The sequence below is a fragment of the Ctenopharyngodon idella genome, chromosome 16, assembly GCF_019924925.1.
Source record: "Ctenopharyngodon idella isolate HZGC_01 chromosome 16, HZGC01, whole genome shotgun sequence".
NCBI lineage: Eukaryota > Metazoa > Chordata > Actinopteri > Cypriniformes > Xenocyprididae > Ctenopharyngodon > Ctenopharyngodon idella.
In genome coordinates this window covers 21,092,638-21,117,330 of record NC_067235.1, presented here as the reverse complement: position 1 = coordinate 21,117,330, position 24,693 = coordinate 21,092,638, and the positions used below count along the sequence as shown (strand labels likewise).

The 24,693-nt window shown below is 39.2% G+C and overlaps 2 protein-coding genes across 2 annotated transcripts; both read left to right on the top strand.

Annotated features, from left to right (window-relative positions):
- Positions 1–2,613: 2,613 nt before the first annotated feature.
- Positions 2,614–5,828, top strand: gja9a (gap junction protein alpha 9a). The gene has a single exon (XM_051865242.1). It carries the CDS (start codon positions 3,850–3,852, stop codon positions 5,344–5,346), a length of 1,497 nt encoding a protein of 498 aa, XP_051721202.1. The 5' UTR covers positions 2,614–3,849; the 3' UTR covers positions 5,347–5,828.
- A 4,685-nt stretch (positions 5,829–10,513) lies between these two features.
- rragca (Ras-related GTP binding Ca) lies at positions 10,514–18,502 on the top strand. Its single transcript, XM_051865247.1, has 7 exons — positions 10,514–10,871; positions 12,612–12,815; positions 13,713–13,912; positions 15,368–15,482; positions 15,737–15,879; positions 16,726–16,874; positions 16,951–18,502. Exons 1-7 carry the CDS (start codon positions 10,692–10,694, stop codon positions 17,100–17,102), a joined length of 1,143 nt encoding a protein of 380 aa, XP_051721207.1. The 5' UTR covers positions 10,514–10,691; the 3' UTR covers positions 17,103–18,502.
- The last annotated feature ends 6,191 nt before the right edge of the window (positions 18,503–24,693 follow it).

Sequence of the window (24,693 nt, the reverse complement as noted above, 5' to 3'; positions counted from 1 at the left end):
AAGAATCTCTCTATCTTGGAGTACTCTGCCTGCTTTAGTCAACTGGCTGCAATATCCAACTTTGATGACAAGACAATAAAGTCCCTTTATTGGTTGGGGGCGAACTAGTATAGCCCCCTTCCCAGACATGGGAAAAGGAACCTGGAGATAGGTGGTCCTCTGTTGTCTGCTGTGCACATACCTGCAGCTGATGGATGCGTTGTGAGCCTGAGCAATCGCCCACAGCAGGAAAGGAGCCTTAGCCCTCCACAGAACTGGAGACAGTGCTAACGCCCACCACAAACCCTGAGCCAATGCCAATGCCCACCATGGAGTCAGAGCTTGAAGCCACATCCTTCTTGGAGCCGAATGTCGCCGCTCAGTCCAACCAGGTGTGCGTACCGACTTCTACATATGAGCTGGATGGGAAAAAGAGAGGAGTTTGAGGGAATGATGACAGCCTTCCTCCACTGATTCTGCCAAGCCCAGAGCCTTCATCGGTATATTCTCCTCTGCCCAGATCAGTTGCTTCTTTTGGCCCCGCATTCGACTCCGCCTCGGTTCTGCTGGGCACCAGCTCTGCCTTGGAGTGTGGATCCCCTGTATTGGGTAGCCATTCCCGTAACTCCACCTTGGCCCATCGACCAATTGTCTCCACCTTGGCTCCTCGGCTCCACCTGGAACCATCGTCCTCATTGCTCCACCAGGCTCCCTCATCTCTCTGGCTCCACCTTGGTCAGACATAACTCTGCCTGTGCCGTGGACTTCCGGGCCTTTCGCTGTGCTTTGTTCCTCCACCCCTTCGGCTCTGTTGGGCTCCGCCTTGGTCCTCAGATGCACCGGAGTTGCCCAAGTGGTGCTTGCTGCAGAGCCAAATGATCTCCAGCTCCACCTCTCTGGGTGGAGCTTAACCTGTTTAATGGGTGGAGAGATAGGGTTATGGGTAGGGTTAGGGTGTGGTTGGGGGATCCACCCATCATGCCCACACTAGGTCGAGAGAGGGGGAGCTGGAGGTTATACTCCACCCATGGCTCTGTAGCCTCTCAAGTCGCCTCAGTCCTCCGGTACCCTGGTTCCACCTCGGGCGCTCGTCGCTGCAGCTCCGCCTAGGCCTCTGGATCCTACGGTGTTCGGTGTTGTCAGGTCCTGGTCACCACGTCTCTTGGCTCCATCGTTGGCAGTCGGGCTGCTAACTCCACCATGGCTTTTCTCACCATCGTTTCCGCAGTGGGCCTACGTACCACCTGTGCACTTGTCTGTATTTAGTTGATTAGCACTGTTCGTGTGTAGCACGCTGTTTCGTATCTTTGTGTATTGCCTGAGCTTACTTTGTTTTAATAAACACGCTTCAATTTGAATCTTCATCGTTGGACTAAGATGTTACACTTGCAATCTTATAACAACAGTATTGTGTATGTAGAAAGGTTTGGGGTCTGTAAGCAGTGTGTATGTGCATAAATATATCTATGATGGATGTATTGACGAATAATAGTTGTCACACCGTCTCTGTACAGTATAATGGTTTAAGTAAAGAACATAAATATTGAATTAAGCTCAAAGTTATCCATTAGAAAATTGTCTAAAACTAAATTGTCTTCCAAAAACTCTCAAATAATGCTTGTAATATGTTTTGTTATGACAATACCAATAATGTTTGATTTTATGTGCTTTTATGGCTCAACAACAGAGGTGCAATTTATATCTTGGCCTGCACAAGGATGGTGTTTAAATGCATAAAATGTTTAATATGATCATATAGGAAGGTCATAAAATGATTAAATTGGAAAGATTTTTTTACTCATGGAGCATAAAATGCATTCAAGCTAACCTGATGTGCTTCTCTTTTTAAGACACCAAAGCTATACTCAACTGCTTAATTCAGTTATTCATTAAAAGCATGCCTAGTCTGAATCAAATTGTGTAATGAAGAGACTCACTATGTTAAACAGGGCTTGCCTGATATGCCCCTAAATAGATGTCACAAGCCGGGGATGAAACCAACCAACAGCATAGTTAGTGAGTGTAATGGGGTTGCACGATTGATTTCTTTTAAATGGAATAAAATATCTCCACAACTAGCAGAGACAACTTAATTACATTGGGCTGGACCCAGCAGAGTATGAAATCGGACATGACCGATTGATTGCTTCCCAAAGTATTGACTACTAAAAGTAGTACCAACGTGTGGCCAAATGCCATTAGAAGCATTGTGATAAGCTGTGATCTCTATCATGATAACAATAAACAACTCAGCTTTTTGCTGTTTTATTCTACATTACTCATAATGTCGGTCATTGTTTTTGGTTTTATGTTGTTAAACGAACCAACAGGCCTTCATTTCTCTTTACAAAATGTGAAATCCACTAATAGTCTTGCACGCAGTTATTTTTGCAATACAGCAGAAATATTGTTCTGTAATGGGTGTTAACTAGAAATCAAACATGCAAGACCATCTACTGTGTTTAAGAGCGGGTGCACAGGAGCATGAAGCCGGCACCAAGTGTAGAAGAGCCTTAATTTCATACAGAAGGGGGCTTTATCATTCCATAATGTTTTATTTATGCATGGCATACACAATCAATTCAGTGTTCCCTTCATGTTTATAGTGGAGTATTGGTTATTGATGCACTGACATACAGAAGCAGTGCGCTTGCCAACAGACCCCTACATTTGGAAACCTTCTTTCGGTGCCAACAGAGAGGAAAGACGGGGTCACAAAAGTTCAGGTGATGTGCTGCGTCAGATGTGCAGGGCATCAACGATTTTTAAATATTTTGGCGGCCTCGTCGCGCCTGTATGACCCGCGGGGATTTAAAGCACCGGCATTCTGTCCATACTGCTGTAAGGTAATGACATCGGCTAGCACATTGATTTCTCCTGCATGCCTATAAGTTGGCACCAAGAAGACCTGCTTGTTTTGTGTTTAGTCGAGACCTTAACAATAAGCAGGATGGCATAAGCCTAGCTTTTTGTATTTAGGTGTAGGCGTTGGAGTAGCTTTTGAGTCACTTTTACAATGAAGATTTACTTCATTTTCTCCTAATTTGTTTAAGGTACGTTGGTGCTTCAGTTTATTTATCTACGTTTACTTTCAACAAAAATATGCTTAACTGTAAACACAGCAATATACTGATTGATTGATTGATTGACTGCATTTAGTAGCACTGCATGTTTTGTTGATTATTTAGTAAGTCGTTTAAAGAGGTTAGTTAAACTTGCTGTAATTAATACCTAAATACCTAAGTTATACCTAATATACTTCTGCATATATATATATATATATATACATGTCGTTTGGGACTAAATGTATTAGTTTACATTAAATTCAGGTATAAATATTGTAAAAAAAAAAAAAAAAAAAAGCTAAATGCATTATCATTATTATATTTTGTTTGCAACCAATCAAGAATGTATCACTGAAAATCCCATATTAATCTGCCATTAATCTGACTTTTGTTGGGGGGTATTCAACGTTTATGTCTGAATTATAACCCAATACCGGAGATGCTTCAGTGCTTGCAATGGAGACTTTGTGATCTTGCATCAGTTGATTTAGTTTACCATAAAACATTTTTGTTGTCTCTTTGTTATGTTATTCCTTCCTAGTTTTGAAGTAGTCAACCTATTTATACATTTATACAAACTCTAAGATGTTCTTAGTTTGGGAAGGCTTAGCTCTGGGAAAACGTTTATTTAAAATAAAGTGACCGACAGTAATGATGAAAGTGATATGCTCTATAATCAAATAATAGTTTAGTACTAAATTTGTTTTATTTCAATGCATTTTAATATTCAAATGTGACCCACAGTTCGTTTTCATGATTCTTGCTTATTTCCTCTTTTAACAGACTCAAAAATGCCCGAGTGAAAATGGGAGACTGGAACTTTCTTGGTGGGATTTTGGAAGAGGTGCATATCCACTCCACCATGGTGGGGAAGATCTGGCTGACCATCCTCTTCATCTTCCGCATGCTAGTGCTTGGGGTGGCAGCCGAGGATGTGTGGAATGATGAACAGGCTGACTTTATCTGCAACACCGAGCAGCCTGGTTGCCGCAACGTGTGCTACGACAAAGCATTCCCCATTTCCCTTATCCGCTATTGGGTGCTGCAGGTCATTTTTGTGTCTTCACCTTCGCTGGTGTACATGGGCCATGCCCTCTACCGCCTCCGTGCCCTCGAGAAAGAGCGACAGCGCAAAAAGTTAACACTGAGACGTGAACTTGAGGCCGTGGACGTGGAGATGGCAGAGGTACGACGCAAAATAGAACGTGAGCTTCGGCAGATCGACCAGGGGAAGCTGAACAAAGCTCCGTTGAGGGGGTCCCTTCTGCGCACCTACGTGGCTCACATAGTCACCCGCTCTGCTGTAGAGGTGGGCTTCATGACCGGACAATATGTTCTGTATGGGTTTCAACTAAATCCGCTGTACAAATGTGAGCGGGAGCCCTGCCCAAACGCGGTGGATTGCTTTGTATCTCGACCCACTGAGAAAAGTGTCTTCATGGTGTTCATGCAGTGCATAGCTGCCATCTCATTGTTTCTCAACATTCTGGAGATCATGCACCTGGGCTATAAGAAGCTTAAAAAAGTCATTTTGAACTACTATCCACACCTGAGGGACGATCCCGATGACAGCTACTATCCCAACAAGCTGAAGAAAGATTCCGTTGTCCATCAGACATGCATCGGCACCTCGACTGGCCGCAAGGCCACCATTGCTTCTGCACCCAGTGGGTACAACCTTCTGCTTGAGAGACCACCTGATGAAACCGGCTACCCTCCTCTGATTAACCCATCCTCTGCTTTCTTGCCAGTTCAGGGTGATTTGCCAGCTAAAAACGGTTCTGATGCACCAAAGTATTCGCAGCACAGTCCCACAGAGCACAACAGCAATTCCAACAACACCAGCAGTGATACGCGCTCGCCACCTTGCAACTCCGTCACGCCACCAAAGCAAGATGAGGGGGAAGATTCTGTCCAGCCTCCACCTACGCACAAGAAAGGGCAGGAGTCCAAGACTCCAGACTCATCAAGCCATCCCAGAGAATCTTCTCACTCTTCATCCGGCGTAGGAAAGAAGCCATGGAAGGTCAGCGCACCCTGGAACTGCTCAACGGTTGTAGAAGGTAATGGCTCTGACTCGGATTCCCTGGAAGGCGCTAAAGCCCGCTGTCCCTACTCCACTGTGCGGGCACGTACTTTGTCCAGGTCTGAATCCAAGCGGAGCAGGCCCACCTCTCCTGATTCAATAGAAGAATCCAGCTCTGAGTCAAGGCATAGCCCACGAGTGTCACCAAGCCATCGCGCCTCATTGGCCAGCAGTTCCAGTAGCAGACGAGCTGCTCCCACAGACTTACAGATATGAGAAAAACTCATGGATGATAGCCATGTAATTTTTGCAGTTATAAATTGATGGAAATTGACCAGAGTGACTGTAAAATTAACATCTACAACTTAGCACGGAAGCAATCTCAGACTAAAGTTTTATATTTAACTTTATAAAGTGGTGGCACTCCTTAATGGATTGTTTACACTCTACTTTTATATACATATCACACAGTATTTATTAACAATAGTAGTATGACTAATACAGGACAATGGATTGCATGTTTAATTATGTATGCCTTCTGGACATTTCTCTTTTTGACTGCTTCCTGCATCAGAAGTAAAAATGGTGTAATGGTAAAAAAGAAATCACAATTTTAAAACACATAGTGCTTACTTAGAACAGCTGTAAAAATCTTCAAAAATATGATATTGTAAAAAAAAACTGTTATATCTGCATGTCATAGCAAATACAGCTAAATAAAGTGGTCTGATTTACAATGCAATTAAGCCAAGACTGAATCTTTCTTTTTCAAACATATGGACAAAGAGCATTTAAATCTCGAAAGATTAAAAAAGCAGCATAAGTAAGCAATAATTGACAACGAACCGTTGAATTGTTAGAAAACAATGCACACAAGGTGCGCCCACAACACGAAGTGGAGCACACCTTGTGTGCATTATTTTCTAATAATTTAATGGACCGGAGTCAATTATTCAGCTTATACTACGGTTACCACATCTCAAGGCATTGTTCAGATGTTATAGCCTATTTCGAGACATTTGTCAGGTTTTTATCCTTAAACCGCTCGTGTGTAGGACTAGCCTACTTTCTTGCGCATCTCATCCCACGCCTCCCTTGCTAATTCCAAAACATAATTTTAGAGCTAGTAATGGAGGCGTGAGCCAGCAGACTGATGCGGTTCTTAGAGAGAGAGAGAGAGAGAGAGAGAGAGAGAGAGAGAGAGAGAGAGATTAAGCGTGTGAATTACCTGAGTTTGTGCGTTTCTCAACACTTCGGCAGCAGCGTCTAGTAATAAAACTGTAGTTTATCTGCTTCAAGAACAGCGCCTTTATTACCTCCCTAGTGAGAACTGTCATGTAGCTTTTAAGTTGCTAAACTATTTTACTGATAAAATTGTCAGAGCAGCGCTGGCCACACTTTTCTGTGCGAATGTGTGCCCGTACTGTATGTGTGTGCCTGAGTAGGAGAGAGAACGGGAGAAAGAGTAGCCTAGGCTACAGTTGCAAGAAAAAGTATGTGAATCACTTGCAGAATCTGTGAAAATGTTAATAAGGGAGATAATACAAAATGCGTTATTTTTTATTCAGTACTGTCCTGAGTAAGATATTTTACATAAAAGATGTTTACATATAATCCACAAGACAAAAAAAAAAATAGCTGAATTTATTAAAATAACCCCATTCATAAGTATGTGAACCATTGATTCTTAATACTGTGTGTGGTTACCTGGATGATCTACGACTGTTTTTTTGTTTTGTGATGGTTGTTCATGAGTCCCTTGTTTGTCCTGAGCAGTTAAACTGAGCTCTGTTCTTCAGAAAAATCCTCCAGGCCCTGCAGATTCTTCAGTTTTCCAGCATTTTTTGCATAATTGAACCCTTTACAGCAGTGACTGAATGATTTTGAGATCCATCTTTTCACACTGAGGACAACTGAGGGACTCAAACACAACTTTTAAAAAAGGTTCAAACATTCACTGATGCTCCAGAAAAAAACATGATGCATTAATAGATGGGGGGTGAAAACATTTGGAATTTGAAGATCAAGGTAAATTGTATTTAATTTGTCTTCCAGGAAACATGAAAGTATTTTCAGTTGCTTCCGAAGGGCAGTACTAAATGAAAAAAAAATGATATTTAAGTGAAATAAGAAAAATTTGGACCTCTTCATCCTGTTCAAAAGTTTTCACCCCCTGACTCTTAATGGATCGTGTTTCCTTCTGAAGCATCAGTGAATGTTTGAACCATTTTTAATAGTTGTGTTTGAGTCCCTCAGTTGTCCTCAGTGTGAAAAGATGGATCTCAAAATCATTCAGTCACTGCTGTAAAGGGTTCAAATATGCAAAAGATAGTGGAAAACTGAAGAATTTTTGGGACCTGGAGATTTTTTCTGAAGAACAGAGCTCAGTTTAACTGCTCAGAACAAACAAGGGACTCATGAACAACCATCACAAAACAAAAAAACAGTCGTAGATCATCCAGGTAACCACACACAGTATTAAGAATCAATGGTTCACATACTTATGAATGGGGTTATTTTAATAAATTCAGCTATTTTTTTGTCTTATGTATTATATGTAAACATCTTTTATGTAAAATATCTTACTAAGGATAGTACTAAATAAAAAATAACATGCATTTTGTATGATCTCTCTTATTTTGTTAAAATTTTACACATTTTCACAAATTCTGCAAGTGGTTCACATACTTTTTTCTTGCAACTGTATGTGCTTTCTGTACATAGTAAAACCAAAGACTATAGAATAACACAAGACGTGTCACTCGTATTGTTTTGAATGGGATAATGTGCAACGCGCAATATGGCCCGCCTTCTAAATAAGAGCCAATCGCCGATTGGTAAAGTCATCGCGTCACTGCAGCGGCCGTTAGAAGCTCCGGTCAAAGCCACTGGAAGGCAAGCCTGCAACCTTTAGCCAAAAAAGCGTAACGGCTAATGCTAACGCCCCGCCCCTGGCGGTACGCAGGGAAGGAGACAAGAGGCTGTTTTTTGAATGGATGTCAATGGATGAGAGGCTTCACTATGCTGATTAAACAGCTTTTGTGGGGAAATAGCTAATCATTTAATTAATTGACAGCCTGTTTGCTAATCTTCAGCATGTTTTACACTAAACATACTTTCATTGGGAACTATATGTAGATTTTAGCTTGATAAAAATGTATTTTTTTTTAAGAGAAGTCAGACTATGGAATGCTGCGACTGATGTCACTGCCATTACATGATAGGCTGAGAAGTGAGCACGTGATTAAGTTAGCCGTTACGCTTTCTCCAATGGTAAGAGATACAGACCCTCTCATCTTCCTATAATATACAATCTCTGCTCCGGTTCCTATAGAAACAGTCAGATGCGCAGTTAGGACTGCGCATGCACATTAGCTTGATCTAGCCTAAAAAAATGCTTCATGATTCAAGCGTTCAGAAACAAAATTTATGAGACAGTTGTTGTCAGATTTCATTGGTGATTTCAAATATTAAATTTAATCGAAAGCTTGACAAACAGCTTTAGAGAATTTGATGTTTCCCCATTCAAAGAGATAGGAGCTACACTTGCATGCCCGAGAGGCGTTTCAAAGATGGCCGCCGAGTGAAATGACTTGTCTTAAAGGGACTTTGGTAAAACGTAATTTTGTGGCAAAAAACATGGAAAGAATTTGTCATTTTTATACTATTGTTTACTATATTTATTTGCTTGTTCAGTGTTATTGTGGTATTTTTTTTTTTTTTTTTTTTTTTTTTTGCTTTTGTAGGCTGTAAGTACCTTTGAAATAACTGAAATCATTTGGCGAAGTGATATGTAATGTGACATGTAATGCGGTCAAGACCATGCCTACTGTGCATTGTTTAATCATGCACACGTGATTTTATCAGCAAGATGAAGCTGGTTTAGAACCTTAACGGTACGAAAATATGCAACAGCTTCTTCCCACAGGTTTTAAATGAACTTTCTTCACAACCACCAAATCCAAATATTAATACTCTTTGTAGTAATTATGCTTTTATGTGTTTGTTTTTTGTATGTTTTCTGTTTCCATTACTGTTAGCTTGAAAGGTTATTATCATCTATTCATGTCACACTTTGGTTCAGAAGAAATCTTGTTCTTGTCTTACACTTGACTAAAGAGAGGAATCGTAAATTTGATGAGAAGTATTATCTCACAATAAAATGGGACATTTGAAATGTGTTATTGTTTCTTGTTCTCCCCGAATTTTGATAACACATTGCAGTGGATTAATAACAGATTACAAAGCAACCTAGTTTGAGTGCTCACAACACCATCTACTGGACTAAAGTATATACATATATATATATTGAGTCCTTACACAAAATATATTTATGCTGTGATACTAGCAGCCAAATGCTGCTCTAATTTGAGTGTTAGGAACTGGATTGGTTATATTTGTTCATTTGCTGTTTTAGAAAAAGAAGGCATGAGTGAATAAAACAAAACAGTTGCTCAAATTAACCTGTTTTGTAAGACAATTATACATTCCCATTCAACTCTTGAATGGCAAACCTTTACTTGCACCATTTCCAGAAATCTTGATTAAGATAAGATCCCATCCTTGCTTTATACTATTTATTTGGTTGTGTCCTAACCACACACACACACAAAAAAGTTCCCAACATCCAGTGATCATTAAATTTCTCTTTTAAATTAATATTTTATGATTGATATGTATCTGTGCTGCTAAAATTGTAAAAACTAAAGTGCTGCAGTTTTGCAATCTGATGTAATACTCAGTATAGTTGTGCAAAGCTGGTTGTGCATATACATTGGTAAAATTGAACAATAACAGCATTGGCTTTGGTCTGCCATGTGACACATTGGTCTGTCAGTGTTGTAAAGGCCTGTGGTTTACATAAAACTGCAATACACAATTTACGTGTAGCATCATTTCATTGTATTAAACAACAGCCTATTTATTAAAGTTTTGAAGGGTCTAAAATTAAATGTCTGATTTGATTTAATATAAACAATTTTACAACTACCATATTTGGCATGCATAAAGTGGAAAGGGTCTATTAGCCTATTAATGTAATAATAAAATGGCTTTCACATCGATCATGAAAGTGGTCACTTTTGTAAAGCAGAGCTGATTCACACTTGTTTTAGAAAGGGCACACAGTTTGTTTAATATCCAGGGAGTAAAACGTATGTGCCCATTTTCCCACAGGGAAAACTGAAAGCGATGAACAACATTTCACATTTACTAACAATTCTTCAGCATTTTTAGATAAGAAAGACCATATCAGGTGAAAGGTCGGAAAAAACACACATTCACACGAATCCGTTTGTCAGGTGACCACCAGGCACATGACTTGGAACGATCCGCCCGCATTTCAATAGCTTAGTAGAGTGGCACTTTATTTAGCCAACCAGCATGCGAGTTACCGGACGGCCGCCCAATTACACGCGAGTGTCGATCTTAAGTGGGCGTTTCGTCGAGAAGGGAAACACAAGAGACTGAAGATTTAAAGGAGAATCCATAATAAGTTTGCTCTCATCCATTTATTGTGTAACGAGGTTTTATGTTTGTTCTCTCAGCATTTATTTTATGCTGATTATATTACTAATAATCGGGCAGGTTATATTTTAAAGGGGTTGGGGAGGGGGGTCAACATGTCGATCCAGTACGAGGCACCGCTGGCGGACAGCTACGGGGTGGCGGACTCATTTCCCAAAGATTTCGGATATGGAGAAGAGGAGGGAGACATTGAGGACAGTCCTAGTCCCTCCGATAGCAAACCGAGAATCTTGCTGATGGGATTAAGGAGGAGCGGAAAGTCCTCTATCCAAAAGGTAGGAGGAAGAGATGTTATTTAGACAGTGTACGATCTTTTCCCCTGCTGACTTCTTAGCCGAGCGAGTTACAACCGGGTCAGAGCCGCTCCAGGCTACCTAACTGTCACTGGGCACGGGCAAGATCACCACTCAGAGCCGTTACAACCAACCTATTTCTTAAGCAGCGGTGGATTTACGGACTTGGATGCCATACAGGCCTAAATACATCACATTCAGTCAGCTGGCTAAGAATATGTAGCATGTCTTATGTTCATGTTGTGATAACTCACCCGGCATTGATGTGGCACGTGATTTCTTCATATCAAAACCTGAAATGCTTATTCATACATTCAGCATCCCCCACACCCTCTCAACACCGATGATGTAAATCATACGAACAGACATGGTTTAGCTCCTTCTTGTCAATGAGTTTTCTTTCTTTTACAATTTTTCCGCATCATATAAGCAAAGGCTATTAACTGCGTATTGTTCATGACATTGTGTAAGACATTTGAGTGCATTTCTCATATATTACTCATCTTCGTTTAGGAAATTTAGCCATTATAGGCGCACTCAGGAATTTCTTGCTAGTTAAAAAAACGTTGTACGCAAAGTAATGAACAGCGCTTTTGAAAAGTATTATTAAAATGATGAAAAATTACATGGGATGAAGACTTTAGACATCATAATCTACTAGAAAAAGCTATTTTATTGTGCATGGAGCGGGTCGCCCCCTCTTGGGCGCTTCCATGGTGACGTCACATGACCGACCGTTTCATGCAATTGATTGGGATAATACTACTAATAATAACAATGGTAATATTATGTTCATCTTATATAGCATTTTCAGCCAGTGCTTAGGCATTTTAAAAATCATAAATCTAAAAGTACCAAACAGTATAACAACACACACTTTATACAAACGAGCAGTTCCTTTTGATTCCTTTTGTTCCTTTTTTCCAACTTCCACACCACCAATTCAGGATAAATGTTGCATCATCATTCAGGCACTGAACGTGAACACATGACAGTCACAACTGCCATGAAACACACAAATGCCGCGGGGAGAGAACTCATAAGCACGCATCGAGGAAAAAATAAACAGATGTGAAGCAGGCAGCAGTGTCATGCGTTCACAACAATAGGTGTCAGCAGTGAGCAAATTATACAGTGACTTTCAGGGTTTATGAAAGGGTATTTGATATGAAATTCATAATGCCAGTACTTCATTTACACACCACTTGATTCTCAATGGAAAGTGTGTGAGCGGCGTATTGGTTACTTTGTGGCAAACACGACTTTTGTTTTTTAGTCACTATTTGGCGACAGATTAAATAAGAATTTCAACTTTTATCACTACTGCAAAATAGTAAACCCTTTCAAAAATTGAATATGGTTGAATTATATCTTTTGTTTTGACTTCTTTTCCTCATAGTTTCACACACTTAGTGTATATAGTATAATGTCCAAAACCATTGGTAGTAATGATAAAGCGCCAACTTAATACAATCAAAAATGTGCAAACTTTGTGCAAAAAGACTGTAACTTTAAAGTGCCCATGATTACCTTGGCTTTACGATTTAAGAATTTGAATCTGAGGCCCCTGAGACATAAGTCTTGCCACCAGTAAGCTCCTTATGAAGCATGTGACTGGGCTTTTAGTTTGATTTCACAACTGGTTGACATAATTACCCTTTGGAGTTGAGACAGGGCACTTTGAGAATGCTTTTAATGTATTAAATGTCTTTGACTTATCAGGTGGTGTTTCATAAGATGTCCCCCAACGAGACCCTCTTTCTAGAGAGCACCAACAAGATCTATAAAGATGACATCTCCAGCAGTTCCTTTGTCAACTTCCAGATATGGGACTTTCCTGGACAAGTTGATTTTTTTGATCCTACCTTTGACTACGAGATGATTTTCAGAGGAACTGGGGCCTTGATATTCGTCATCGATGCACAGGTGAAATTGGAAATTCAAAGCCTTGACTCTAATTACTGCACACACCCAAACAACATAGTGATGCATTTCTGTCAGTAATTCGAGATAGCTGGATTTTTTTTGTGAAACGTTGTAATTACAAATACTGACCAGCTATATCATATTTGTTTGTGGAATATTTAAGGTTTTAGGTTTTTTTATTTATTCAACTTCTTTTATTTCTACCCAGATAAAACAGAGCTTCTGAGTATCCAAGTTTGTTTATATGTTTCAAAAAGAAAGTCATTTAATTTCAATTAATCAAGTTGTCATAGGAAGTTTTGATTATTTTTAAAATTTAAATTTATTGTAAAGATTGTGTTTAACTGCAGTTGAAATGGGTTAATGATTGTAAATAGTTAGATTATTTAAATCTTGGCATTGAGTCCAGATATTCTGGTTTCATTTAATTGAATGTTGTTTGTCATTGAGGCTTGGCTCATTGTATCGCATTGGCTTAAGGTAAAAATAGGCACAAGATTGACTTTGTGTTTCTGCTGATACAGAGGAGTCAGTATCTTCTCTCAGCCCTTCAGTGTTTCTTCTAGCTGAAAGTTATTTTAAAGGAAATGGTTGATTAGATCGCAGATTAGCTAATAACTAGTAGAAGTCTCAACTACAGCAGTGTGTGATATCGCACAAATGATGTGTTGTTGTGTGAAGAAGAGCTGTTAATGTTTTTGTCTTCTGTTATTTAGAAGAGACTGATATATTTTTGCATCATTTATTTTACAGTTCTGCATTCTTTAATTTTGTAAATATGTCAAATGTAATTTAATTTCTTTGGTAGCCTCAAGTATAGCTTTTTCTCTAAACCTAATCAGCCTCGATTGTACATTGCCAACTCATATGATTTTGTATTTTTCCTCTGTATAAAAGGATGACTACGTGGAGGCTCTTGGTCGACTCCACCTAACAGTATCACGGGCCTACAGAGTTAACCCAGAGATCAACTTTGAAGTGTTCATCCATAAAGTAGATGGCCTGTCAGATGACCATAAGATTGAGACCCAGAGGGATATACATCAGAGGGCTAATGATGACCTGGCAGATGCCAGCTTAGAGAAACTACATCTCAGGTAATCATTTGCATTTTATTTCTGTGCTGTTTATTGATTAAAATACTCCTTGATTATATGTGCCAGTAATATGTGCCGGATTTCTATAATATGTTCCAGTATTTCTGCGATCTGAGAAGATGGAACAGAAATCCTGCATTAATGTAGATTCATTGTGATTTCATCATAATTTTTTAATGTGACATTCTTAATGTTTTAATTTTGCAGAGCAGCTAATTAATGTGTGTATATGTGGAAAGGATGTTTCTAAAGTTTGATTTTGTTTCTTGGTTTGTTTAATTTATGTCACTAAATCAGAGAAACTACTGTAAGTCAGAGCCACTCTGGTGTTGACTAAATAATGGATGTAATGGACTGATGTTGAAAAGTGGTTCTCCAAGGAAATGGTGATGTTTCATGAGCTCTGTGTTAAATCTCAGTCATTATAGGCATTTGCAAAATTAATTTTGTTATCAAATTTTAAATAGAGTGCCACTTATGGCTGGATCCGATTACATGTTATTTTTCCTGCTGTCTTTACTAATGCTTTAAAATCTCCTGGTACTCTTTACTGAAAGTGAAGATGAATGCACAGCTCTCAACTCTCTGATCTAAATAAAGAGTGTCTGCTTAATGATGCATTACATTTGTATTATTTGTCTGTATCAATCCAAATATGGCATCTCCAGATGCTCTGATAACCTCAGTAAAAAGGAAAAAGAAAAAAAAAGGCATACTTTTTAGTTGCTGTTTAGGTTACTATATTTTTTGGGACCACATGGATGTTAGTATCTGTTGAGGAATTAGCTCTTATACAAAGGAATTTACATGCTAAAGCCATTCTAGGAAAGCAAGAAGCTTGTTTTCCTTCAACTCTGTTCGGTACACCAAGTCAAGTGTACAGTTCAAGGGGCCTGAGTGGTCAGTGCTTCATAAACAACAGGCAAGGGTGAATTGCAGGCATACTTCTAGCAGAACATGCTAGAACATGTTGTTTATAAAGCACTGACCACTCACTACACTTAGCAAATGAATGTGGTTATTAGACTTGCACTACTATTTCATGGAGTACAAATGTTTATTATATTGTGTTGTAGTAATTGGCAACTACTATCATTTCTTAAATAGGTCTAACAGGTGTGTTTCAGGTGTGAATGTTCTGAGAAATGTTTCTTTAACTACCCTGCAATTTAGTTGTGCTTTTTAGACAATTGCAACAAAATCTAATCTGTGCCAGATAATGAATAAAAATAAAATCTTAATTGTTTCACTGTAATTGCGGCATCAGTTACTTTTAACAGTACTAGTACCTAAATGAGAACCTAAGGAAGCATTTCGCTGCATTTATATCATTGTGCTAATAATGGTAAAATGAGAATTGGGTGTATTAGCTGTATTAAATCTATCGGATGTTTCATATCTCATTCTGTCTAAGGCTCTTCTTTTTTTCTTTTTTTTTTTTTCTGTCCTCTGCAGTTTCTATTTGACCAGTATATATGATCACTCCATCTTCGAGGCCTTCAGTAAAGTTGTCCAGAAGCTCATCCCTCAGCTTCCCACACTGGAGAACCTTCTCAACATCTTTATATCTGTATGTGCCTCTACCTCAAGACCCCAATGTTTCTAGATGGTTGCACTTTAATGAATTTCCATTCCCTCTTTGGTCACTACATTATTGTCATTATGAAGAATATATATAGTGTTGTTTTTGCAGTGGAAATGGCTCTCCATCTCTGATGCAGTCATGCTCATGCATGTTTTATTATGCTCTCAATGCTTTAAGATCCCATATCAAGCCCTGCAGGGCATTATGCAATGTGTGTATGTGTGTTTCTCTGCTAATAGAATTCAGGGATTGAGAAGGCCTTCCTGTTTGATGTCGTCAGTAAGATTTACATCGCCACCGACAGTTCACCGGTGGACATGCAGTCCTACGAGCTCTGCTGCGACATGATTGATGTGGTCATTGACGTCTCCTGTATTTACGGGTCAGACTTTGATTTCTATTTGCATATAGGAGCTCTATCTATCTATCTATCTATCTATTTATCTATCATTGTATCGTTTTATAGTTTTATCTGTCATTTTATAGATTTATCTATCTGTATCATTTTATCGTTTTATAGTTCTGCCTATCATTTTATCATTTTATTCTATTGTTTTATCATTCTATCTATTGTTTTATCAGTCATTCTATCTATCGTTTTATCATTTTATCTATCGTTCTATCTATTGGTTTATCTATCGTTCTATCTTTCGCTCTACTAAAATATCACTCACATCTGTCTTCTGTCCATGGAAGTGCTTTAAAATTCATTCTATCTATAGTTTTATCATTTTTATCTATCGTTTTATCGTTCTATCATTCACTCTACTCAAATTTCACTCATATCTTTCTTCTGTCAATGGAAGTGCTTTAAAACTTTATATTCTTTGCCAACTAATATGCTTTACTGTTGAAATATTTTTAAAGTAATGAAATGTGACAGACACCTTATTTTTATCTGTCAGAATGATGGAAAGCATTTTTAATTATCCGTCAATGTTTTTACATTTCTGTAAATGATGGAAGTTGGATTTAGAATTGTGTAATCCAGTGTTATTCCAATGCTAATTCTATTTTACTAATGCACATTAAAACTTCTGAAATAATTTATGTAACATTTCACCGTTTACATTTCTACATACTGTTAAAATATGGCCATGGTTGTAGCTTTCATTAAAAATTAATTATGTACCTTTTCTCTTAAGAAGAGGAGCTCACATTTTCCTAATATTATTTTTAGCATGCTTATATCAGTTCTGCATTATAAGTGTATGTTTTGATCATGTAGATTAAAGGAGGATGGCAGTGGTAGTGCATATGATAAGGAGTCTATGGCCATCATCAAACTCAACAACACCACAGTGCTGTACCTGAAAGAGGTCACCAGGTTCCTCGCTCTGGTCTGCATCCTGAGAGAAGAGAGCTTTGAGCGCAAAGGTACACCACAGTAATACTGTTATATTGCTGTCTTTTATTCTAGCGGTTCTTTTTAATTCTCCTTTTTGTGCCACAGGATTGATAGACTACAATTTCCACTGTTTCCGGAAAGCCATTCATGAAGTGTTCGAAGTGGGTGTTTCCACCTCAAGGACAAGCAACCAGCCAATTGGCACCCCTCTCATGAAGACTGTTGCCTTAAACGGAACCCCCAGGAGCACTGTGTAGATAGATGGAGATAAAGACAATGATGAAAAGCGCGGAGATGATGGAAAAGGTAATAAGAGAGAGAGACTATAAGATGGGCTGCATTCAGAGTATGCTGACCATTACTGCTCCCAAAAGCTTTATAAGCAGAAGCAAAAGAGTTTGAAAGTCATTAAAATAAACTTGCTGCAGTGGGTGGGGCAGAAATGTAACATGGGTAAGCTTGCAAAGCTAAGCTAAAGATGGATGGAAGGGAAGAGGCACAAAAGAAGATGGAACACTTTTTTTGTGACTAAAAGGCATTAACAAACTGTTCCTCAAGAGAAGACCGCAAACAAGTAACAAAATGCAAGTCACTGAGGAAAAAAAAGAAAAGCACAGCAAGAAACATCTCACCCCGTCAGGCCAAACTGCCTGACAACTTGGATGAATGCTGTATGATGTGCCACTGGTCACTTAACACAGTAGCCAAGTTTAAATGCATACCTGGTTTACTCCTCAACACGTGAATGTGGCAGACTTCTGTGAAAATTTGTGGTGCACAAAATTTATGAGTGTATACTTCTGAAGCCTTATGTAGAGTCGGCCTTTCTGACGCAAGCCCCTAGTGCACACGTGCACACTCGGTCACCCATACAACCCATGTATTGTGAATGAAAGGTTACTAAAACGATTGCAATGTGGTTTCGAATTTGTCTTGACTGTTTGTGTGCGTGTGTGTGCGCACATGTAAATGCATGTATGCAGTGGAGAGGGTGGGTGGGTGTTGCATATGCACTGGTTCAGGGCCCAGAGATATTACGAAGTCACACATGGGAGAGTGTTTGAGACTCCGAAGACTGAGGAAAAAGTTGTACCGTTCCATTTGACCTCTGGGACACTGTGATTGCACTTACCTTAGAGGATGTCAGGGATCCTAACTAACAAAATTCAAACTGGTATGCTGTACTGTTGCCCTCCAGTTACGTTATGGCATCCTTGGCGTGTAGCTCATGCAATCTGAGGACATTGTAGGACGAACTTTAATTACTTACATTCCGGTTCTGAGGTGCCAATGCAGTTGTGCTCACATTTATAACTCGCTAATCTTTGCTTTTACTCTTCCGATCACCAATCACCATGATGTTTTTGATTCGGAGAAAATATGCTGTACATTTAAAATATTAAGGACAGCTGTAGTGACAGGACATTTGAATCGGTTAAATCCATTCCAAGCATGTCCATAGAGATGCTTTATATTGTCTTGCAATCAGCTCTGTCATTTATAATTTAATTTGATGGAAACACAAACCAATTGATCTTTAAGCCTGCTTGTGATTCTTGTTTCTGAGACTACATATAGGACACAAATTATCTCTGTCTTGCATTTTGCCAAAGGTGTTATCATTCACAAGAAATAAAACATGTACACACACCGGAAACAGTATTCATGTTCTGTCTTTGACTTGGCCACACACTCAAGATGGAGGTAACCTAATACTTGTGTCTTGCAATTATTAAAGGTATTTAACTATTTATGCTTAATTTGGACCTGTTACTTAAGAAGCTTAGGACAGTTGCTCAAGGTAAATATATACAGGTGCATCTCAATAAATTAGAATGTTGTGGAAAAGTTCATTTATTTCAGTAATTCAACTCAAATTGTGGAACTCCTGTATTAAATAAATTCAATGCACACAGACTGAAGTAATTTAAGTCTTTGGTTCTTTTAATTGTGATTATTTTGGCTCACATTTAACAAAAACCCACCAATTCACTATCTCAAAAAATTTGAATACTTCATAAGATCAATAAAAAAAGGATATTTTAAACCGAAATGTCAGGCTTCTGAAAAGTATGTTTATTTCTACGTACTCAATACTTGGTTGGGCCTCCTTTTGCATGAATTACTGCATCAATGCGGCGTGCAATGGAGGCGATCAGCCTGTGGCACTGCTCAGGTGTAATGGAAGACCAGGTTGCTTTGATAGCGGCCTTCAGGTCATCTGCATTGTTGGGTCTGGTGTCTCTCATCTTCCTCTTGACAATACCCCATAGATTCTCTATGGGGTTCAGGTCAGGCAAGTTTGCTGGCCAGTCAAGCACAAGTAACACCATGGTCATTGAACCAGCTTTTGGTACCTTTGGCAGTGTGGGCAGGTGCCACATCCTGCTGGAAAATGAAATTAGCATCTCCATAAAGCTTGTCAGCAGAAGGAAGCATGAAGTGCTCTAAAATTTCCTGGTAGATGGCTGTGTTGACTGTGGACTTCAGAAAACACAGTGGACCAACACCAGCAGACGACATCGCAGCCCAAATCATCACTGACTGTGGAAACTTCACACTGGACCTCAAGCAACATGGTTTCTGTGCCTTTCCACTCTTCCTCCAGACTCTGGGACCTTGATTTCCAAAAGAAATGCAAAATTTACTTTAATCTGAAAAGAGGACTTTGGACCACTGAGCAACAATCCAGTTCTTTTTCTCCTTAGCCCAGGTAAGATGCTTCTGACGTTGTCTTTGGTTCAGAAGTGGCTTGGTATGTGGAATGTGACAGTTGTAGCTCATTTCCTGAAGACGTCTGTGTGCGGTGGCTCTTGATGCACTGACTCCAGCTTCAGTCCACTCCTTTTGAAGCTCTCCTAAATTCTTAAATCGGCTTCGCCGATTCTCAAGCCTGCGGTCATTCCTTTCACTTGTACACCTTTTCCTACCACACTTTTTCCTTCCAGTAAACTTTCAATGAATATGCTTTGGCACAGCACTCTGCGAACAGCCAGCTCTTTCAGCAGTGACCCTCTGTGGCTTACCCTCATTGTAGAGGGTCTTGATGATCGTCTTCTGGACAACTGTCAAGTCAGCAGACTTCCCCATGACTGCTGTTGGGATTACTGACCTAAACCCAGTATTTATACCCTGAGAATGGTAATTTAATAGAATTTGAAATTAAATATTCTAATAATTTGAGATACTGATTTTTTTTTATTTTGATGAGCAGCAAGCTTTAATCATCAAAATGAAAACAAAAGTCTGGTAATATTTGACTTTGTCTAATAAATCTAGAATATATTTAAGTTTTACTTTTTGAATTAAATTACGCAAAAAAAAAAAAAAAAAAAGAAAGGGGGAAAAAAAAAAACCTTTTTCATGATATTCCAATTTATTGAGATGCACCTGTATACCTGTATGTGTGTGTGTAATATATATATATATATATATATATATATATATATATATATATATATATATATATATATATACAGACACACACGCACGCACGCACAAATATATTCCAACGAACAGTTCATCCAAAAATGATAATAGCTTTCCTGTTGCTCTAAGCCAAGGTTATGGTTTTGATTGCTAGGAAATTCACAAACTATTAAAATGTTTGCCTTGAATGAAAAATGTAATTGCATTTACTCACGATGTCGTTCCGAACCGCTATGACTTTTTTGGTGAATTTTTGAAGAATGTAATGGACACTTTTTCAAATACAGCCTGAGACTATTGAGCTCCATAATGACGAAAAACACTATAAAAGTATCATAATAGTAATCCATATATGACTCTTGTGAAGTATTCTAAGTCGTATAACATATTTGTGCGCCCGAACAGACTTAAATTTATGTCCTTAATATTCACAGAAAATCTTGTCAGATGCCTCGATTAATGAACAAGTCGTTCTTTTAAGTTGATTTTTTTTTTCAGAGAATCGGTCGATCCAGTTCACACAACTGGTCTGTCGGGATCTTCATGATTTCTGATCCAGTCACAAGCCAACTGAAGTGGAATTTTATAAGTAAATAACAGATTAAATATACGACGTTTTTGACACAAAGCTGTCAAATAAATTGGGAATAGGCCTATGGCACACAAGTGAAATCTACCACTTTTTCTAATGTTTATATAGTATTTTTTTTTTTTTTTTTTCTCAGATCTGGAGCAACATGACGGTGAGTAAATGCAGACATAATGTTCATTTTAAATTAACCCAAGACAATGCCCATGATTAAGACACTGTACCAATTAGAGTGACTTATTAACTTATGAGTTATGTCATTTAGTTTTAAATGAATTATTTACAACAATCTCGCCTCGTTTAAATCTAAACGGATTTTTTTTTTTTTTTTTTGAACATTAAGTTTTTGACAGTTAGGGGGCGCCAGAGCACTGTTATTAAACTGTCCCAACAAAAACACATGAGCTGGGTAGGAAATGTCATACTACCATACCAGTAGGCTACTCCTACCATATCTTTATATGGCATTTATAATAGTAGTATACTAGTGCTATTCCGGTGCTGGCCCAGGCATTTGAATAGCCTATACCTCAAGTAAAACATCCTTTATATTTTGTTTCCTTCATTTTAGGTCCTTATGAAAAAGGGGTGAATTCTGGGTGATTGGGACACTTTTTGCCATTGAGATGACTAGGAAAAAGTGTTCCAATCAACCTGAATTCACCCTACTAAAAAGCATCATTAAACAATATAGACCAACACTGTAAATAGCAGCACTATTACTTGAGCAGCCTTGTTAAATACGAGCTTGAATAACGCAGTAATATCACAAGAAGCCAATAAAAGCAGATTCGCCTCGCAGCTACTGTCACGACTCATTATGAGACCCCCACATCAACGCAATTTACTGGCAATAAAACACTGACAGCATTTCTGTCCACTTCATTAAGCTTCTAATTTCTTGTAAAAATGTTGCATTAATCCCTTAAATGGCTACTGGCGCACTGTAGAATATTTGGCCAAAACAAGCAGCTCGTCATGCAACTTGTGAGTGAATAATTAAACAATTCTGGTCGATTAAGGTTTTTTGTGCATCAAAAACATTTTTTTTTAAGTATCCACCATATTTTGTATTGAACACAGCAAAGTAGAAACAAGAATTTACAGCTAGGCATGACTTGATAATTTTTACAATGTTAACCACAATTTCCCCCAAAGGCCAATTAGGCTTAATTACTTCACAGTTTACAGTTTATTTAAAGTAGTATCACACTTGCAATTATTCTGAAGTACTGAATGTAAGCATAATATAATTATGTTCAAGTTGTTATCTACTTAATGTTCCAGACATTAAGATTATAAGCTAGTGAGTTGAACTAAAAAATCAGATCATTCAGGGTTTTTTTTTTTTTTTTTGTAATCATTCATTTAGAGCAGTTTTGTGAACTGGACCAGTCAAATTTACTGAAAATATCTGACTCCATTTGTTCATGTATCCGACAGTGTTGCTTCTCTCACTGTAGGCTATAATGTAATTGTTTTTAATTATATTATTGTACTGTATTTACCCATTGTAAGGTTACTACAATTATTATTGGGCCTCTGTAAAACCAAAATACAATATGTGATGATCTCCATCAAACATAAAAAGCTTTCAGAATTAATCAGTTCTGTGCCTTTTTTTTTTTTTTTTTTTTTTTTTTAAACAATGTTGTATTGTATCAAGTTATCACAGTTGTTGCACCAATAACAACTGCAGTAGGATGAAAACTATGGTTACCATGGTAAATGTTTTGTATATACAGTCATTCATAGAAGGTCATATGAAGTGGATTTTACTGTCATCTTTAAGCATTTCACATTTAGTCAAAGGGATTTTCTGAAACAATGTTTGAAGCACATCTCTTAAGAATGCTGTATTGAATCCACTAGATGTCGCCAATGTTTATGAATTAGACCTGAACAACTTTCTCTCTCTTTCTCGATGCCTAGTTATTGTTTGTCTTGTCTCTCTCTCACCCTTTCAGCGTCGACCAACATGCTAATGAAATGTTAACATCACGCACTTGTACAATGAGAGAGAAACCAGCATGATGTACAACTGTAATTTGGCTGAATAGCAGCGGCTGAAATTGCTTTGCTTTATCAAAACTGACGCGGCCACACACCCCCTTCCGCTCTCAGGCATTAATGACCAAACTAATAATTGGGAACGCTTACCGCACTACACCTCGGCCCAACCGCAATGTTGATATGATTGTGTTACAGTCCCAACACCAAAGCGTCTCAAACTTTTCTGATGGCTAGTTATGCTAAGTTTAGAAAGTGCCACACTGGAGTGGAGAATGATAGACATTTGTCAGCAGCGCATTGACTTTTATCTTGTGTCACCGTAGGTGCGCATCTGAAGCAGATGAAACAACGCTCGGCTCTTCCTAAATAAAGCGACGTGACTTGAGGAAACCGCGCCGGTTGCCATTTCGCCAGGTGCTGGTTATTTTTTTTACATCAAGACAACGCTGTCTGGCAGCTCCGTGATCTGAGCGAGATGTCCTGTGAGAAGAGATCTGTCTTACAGGAGCAGCGCTCTGATTGTGAATTAGGGACCTGATCCGCTGGCCTGTCCTACTCTGGTATGGATCAGAGGAAAGCAGTAGTCATACCTCAGCACTGTCAGGGCCCTCTTTTATTAGAGCGCTGCTTTGCCAACAAAATCCAACACCAGACAGCCTCTAGTCATGACAGTAGGAATGGGGGGAGGGAAAAAAGGGGAAGTAAGGAGCGAGACAGGAGCGCTGGTCGGATTCTGTATTTTTTTTTTGTGTTGGGCCATCAGAGCGTGTCGAGACGGGGCAGTCAGCCAGCAGCCGGCTAATGGGCAGCGCTGGGTCGACTGTGACTAAAGGAACAGCGACAGATGCCATTATCTCAGCCTCGTGCAGATACGATGTCCTGGACAGCTCAGCCCAGTGCCGAAGTTGCATGTGAGCGCTTGTTTAAACTTAATGGAACACGATGGATCGGGTAATCGCCGGCTCTAGGATGGCCTGTTCTTCTTCTCGCCTGTCCTAGGCTGTGTAGACGCACACGAGACACGTCGCTCAACTCGCCCGTTCCTCATTGTCTATTCACAGGCATCATGAAAAACATATTGCCGGCTTTCCGCCCTCATCAGGCTCGGGTTTAAAACATGTTCTTCTCGCATCGCCAGGGATGTTCTGGTGGTGGGGTGGAGAGGGTGCGACCCAGGCTGCGAGAATGAGTCATTAGGCAACATTTTTTGAGGGTATAACAAATGTGATCCGTGCTCGCTTTGGTGCAGTGATGTGGGACAGCTATATGGCTGTTGACAGTGGATTGGCACCCATCAAGCCATTTGCTGGAGTCTCCAGTCAGACGTGAAGCTGCCGAGACTAACCAGAGAGGGGGAGAATGGGCATATGCATTTGAATGCGGTTCCTTTTGCCCTTTTTCTTCCTCTTCCTCCATAGGCAGTGGCAGATGAAGTGACCATGCTGTTCTTCCCCAAGTCTGCCTGCCACTCCGAACGATTGCCTCTGTCTTCCTTCTTTCTCCCATCTCTTTTGGTGTCTTGTAGATTTATCCTGACACTGCTGGACTAATCAAAGACTCCTGAAATATCTCATCCTCAAGTCCCTCATTCAAGAGTCCCATTTCTCTCTCCTGTCTTCTGCTCAGTGTCTCGCTGGTTCAGTACTCCTGCACTAGTGAGTTGGCAGTCCATACCGACATGCTACTGATGACGATGACAGATCATGGACATACAAACCGACAAGATGATCGTTAAGATCTCACATTCTTATACATCTTATACAGCTACAATGACAGGTGGTCCAACTCCTACACATTGTCTCACAACTGTTAAGACT

Bases quoted from the DNA above. Each gene is read 5' to 3' on its own strand.
- gja9a (XM_051865242.1), top strand. From the start codon at position 3,850: ATGGGAGACTGGAACTTTCTTGGTGGGATTTTGGAAGAGGTGCATATC.
- rragca (XM_051865247.1), top strand. From the start codon at position 10,692: ATGTCGATCCAGTACGAGGCACCGCTGGCGGACAGCTACGGGGTGGCG. The intron at 12,816-13,712 runs GTGAAATTGGAA...TCTGTATAAAAG, and splicing joins TATTCGTCATCGATGCACAG to GATGACTACGTGGAGGCTCT. The intron at 13,913-15,367 runs GTAATCATTTGC...TGTCCTCTGCAG, and splicing joins TTAGAGAAACTACATCTCAG to TTTCTATTTGACCAGTATAT.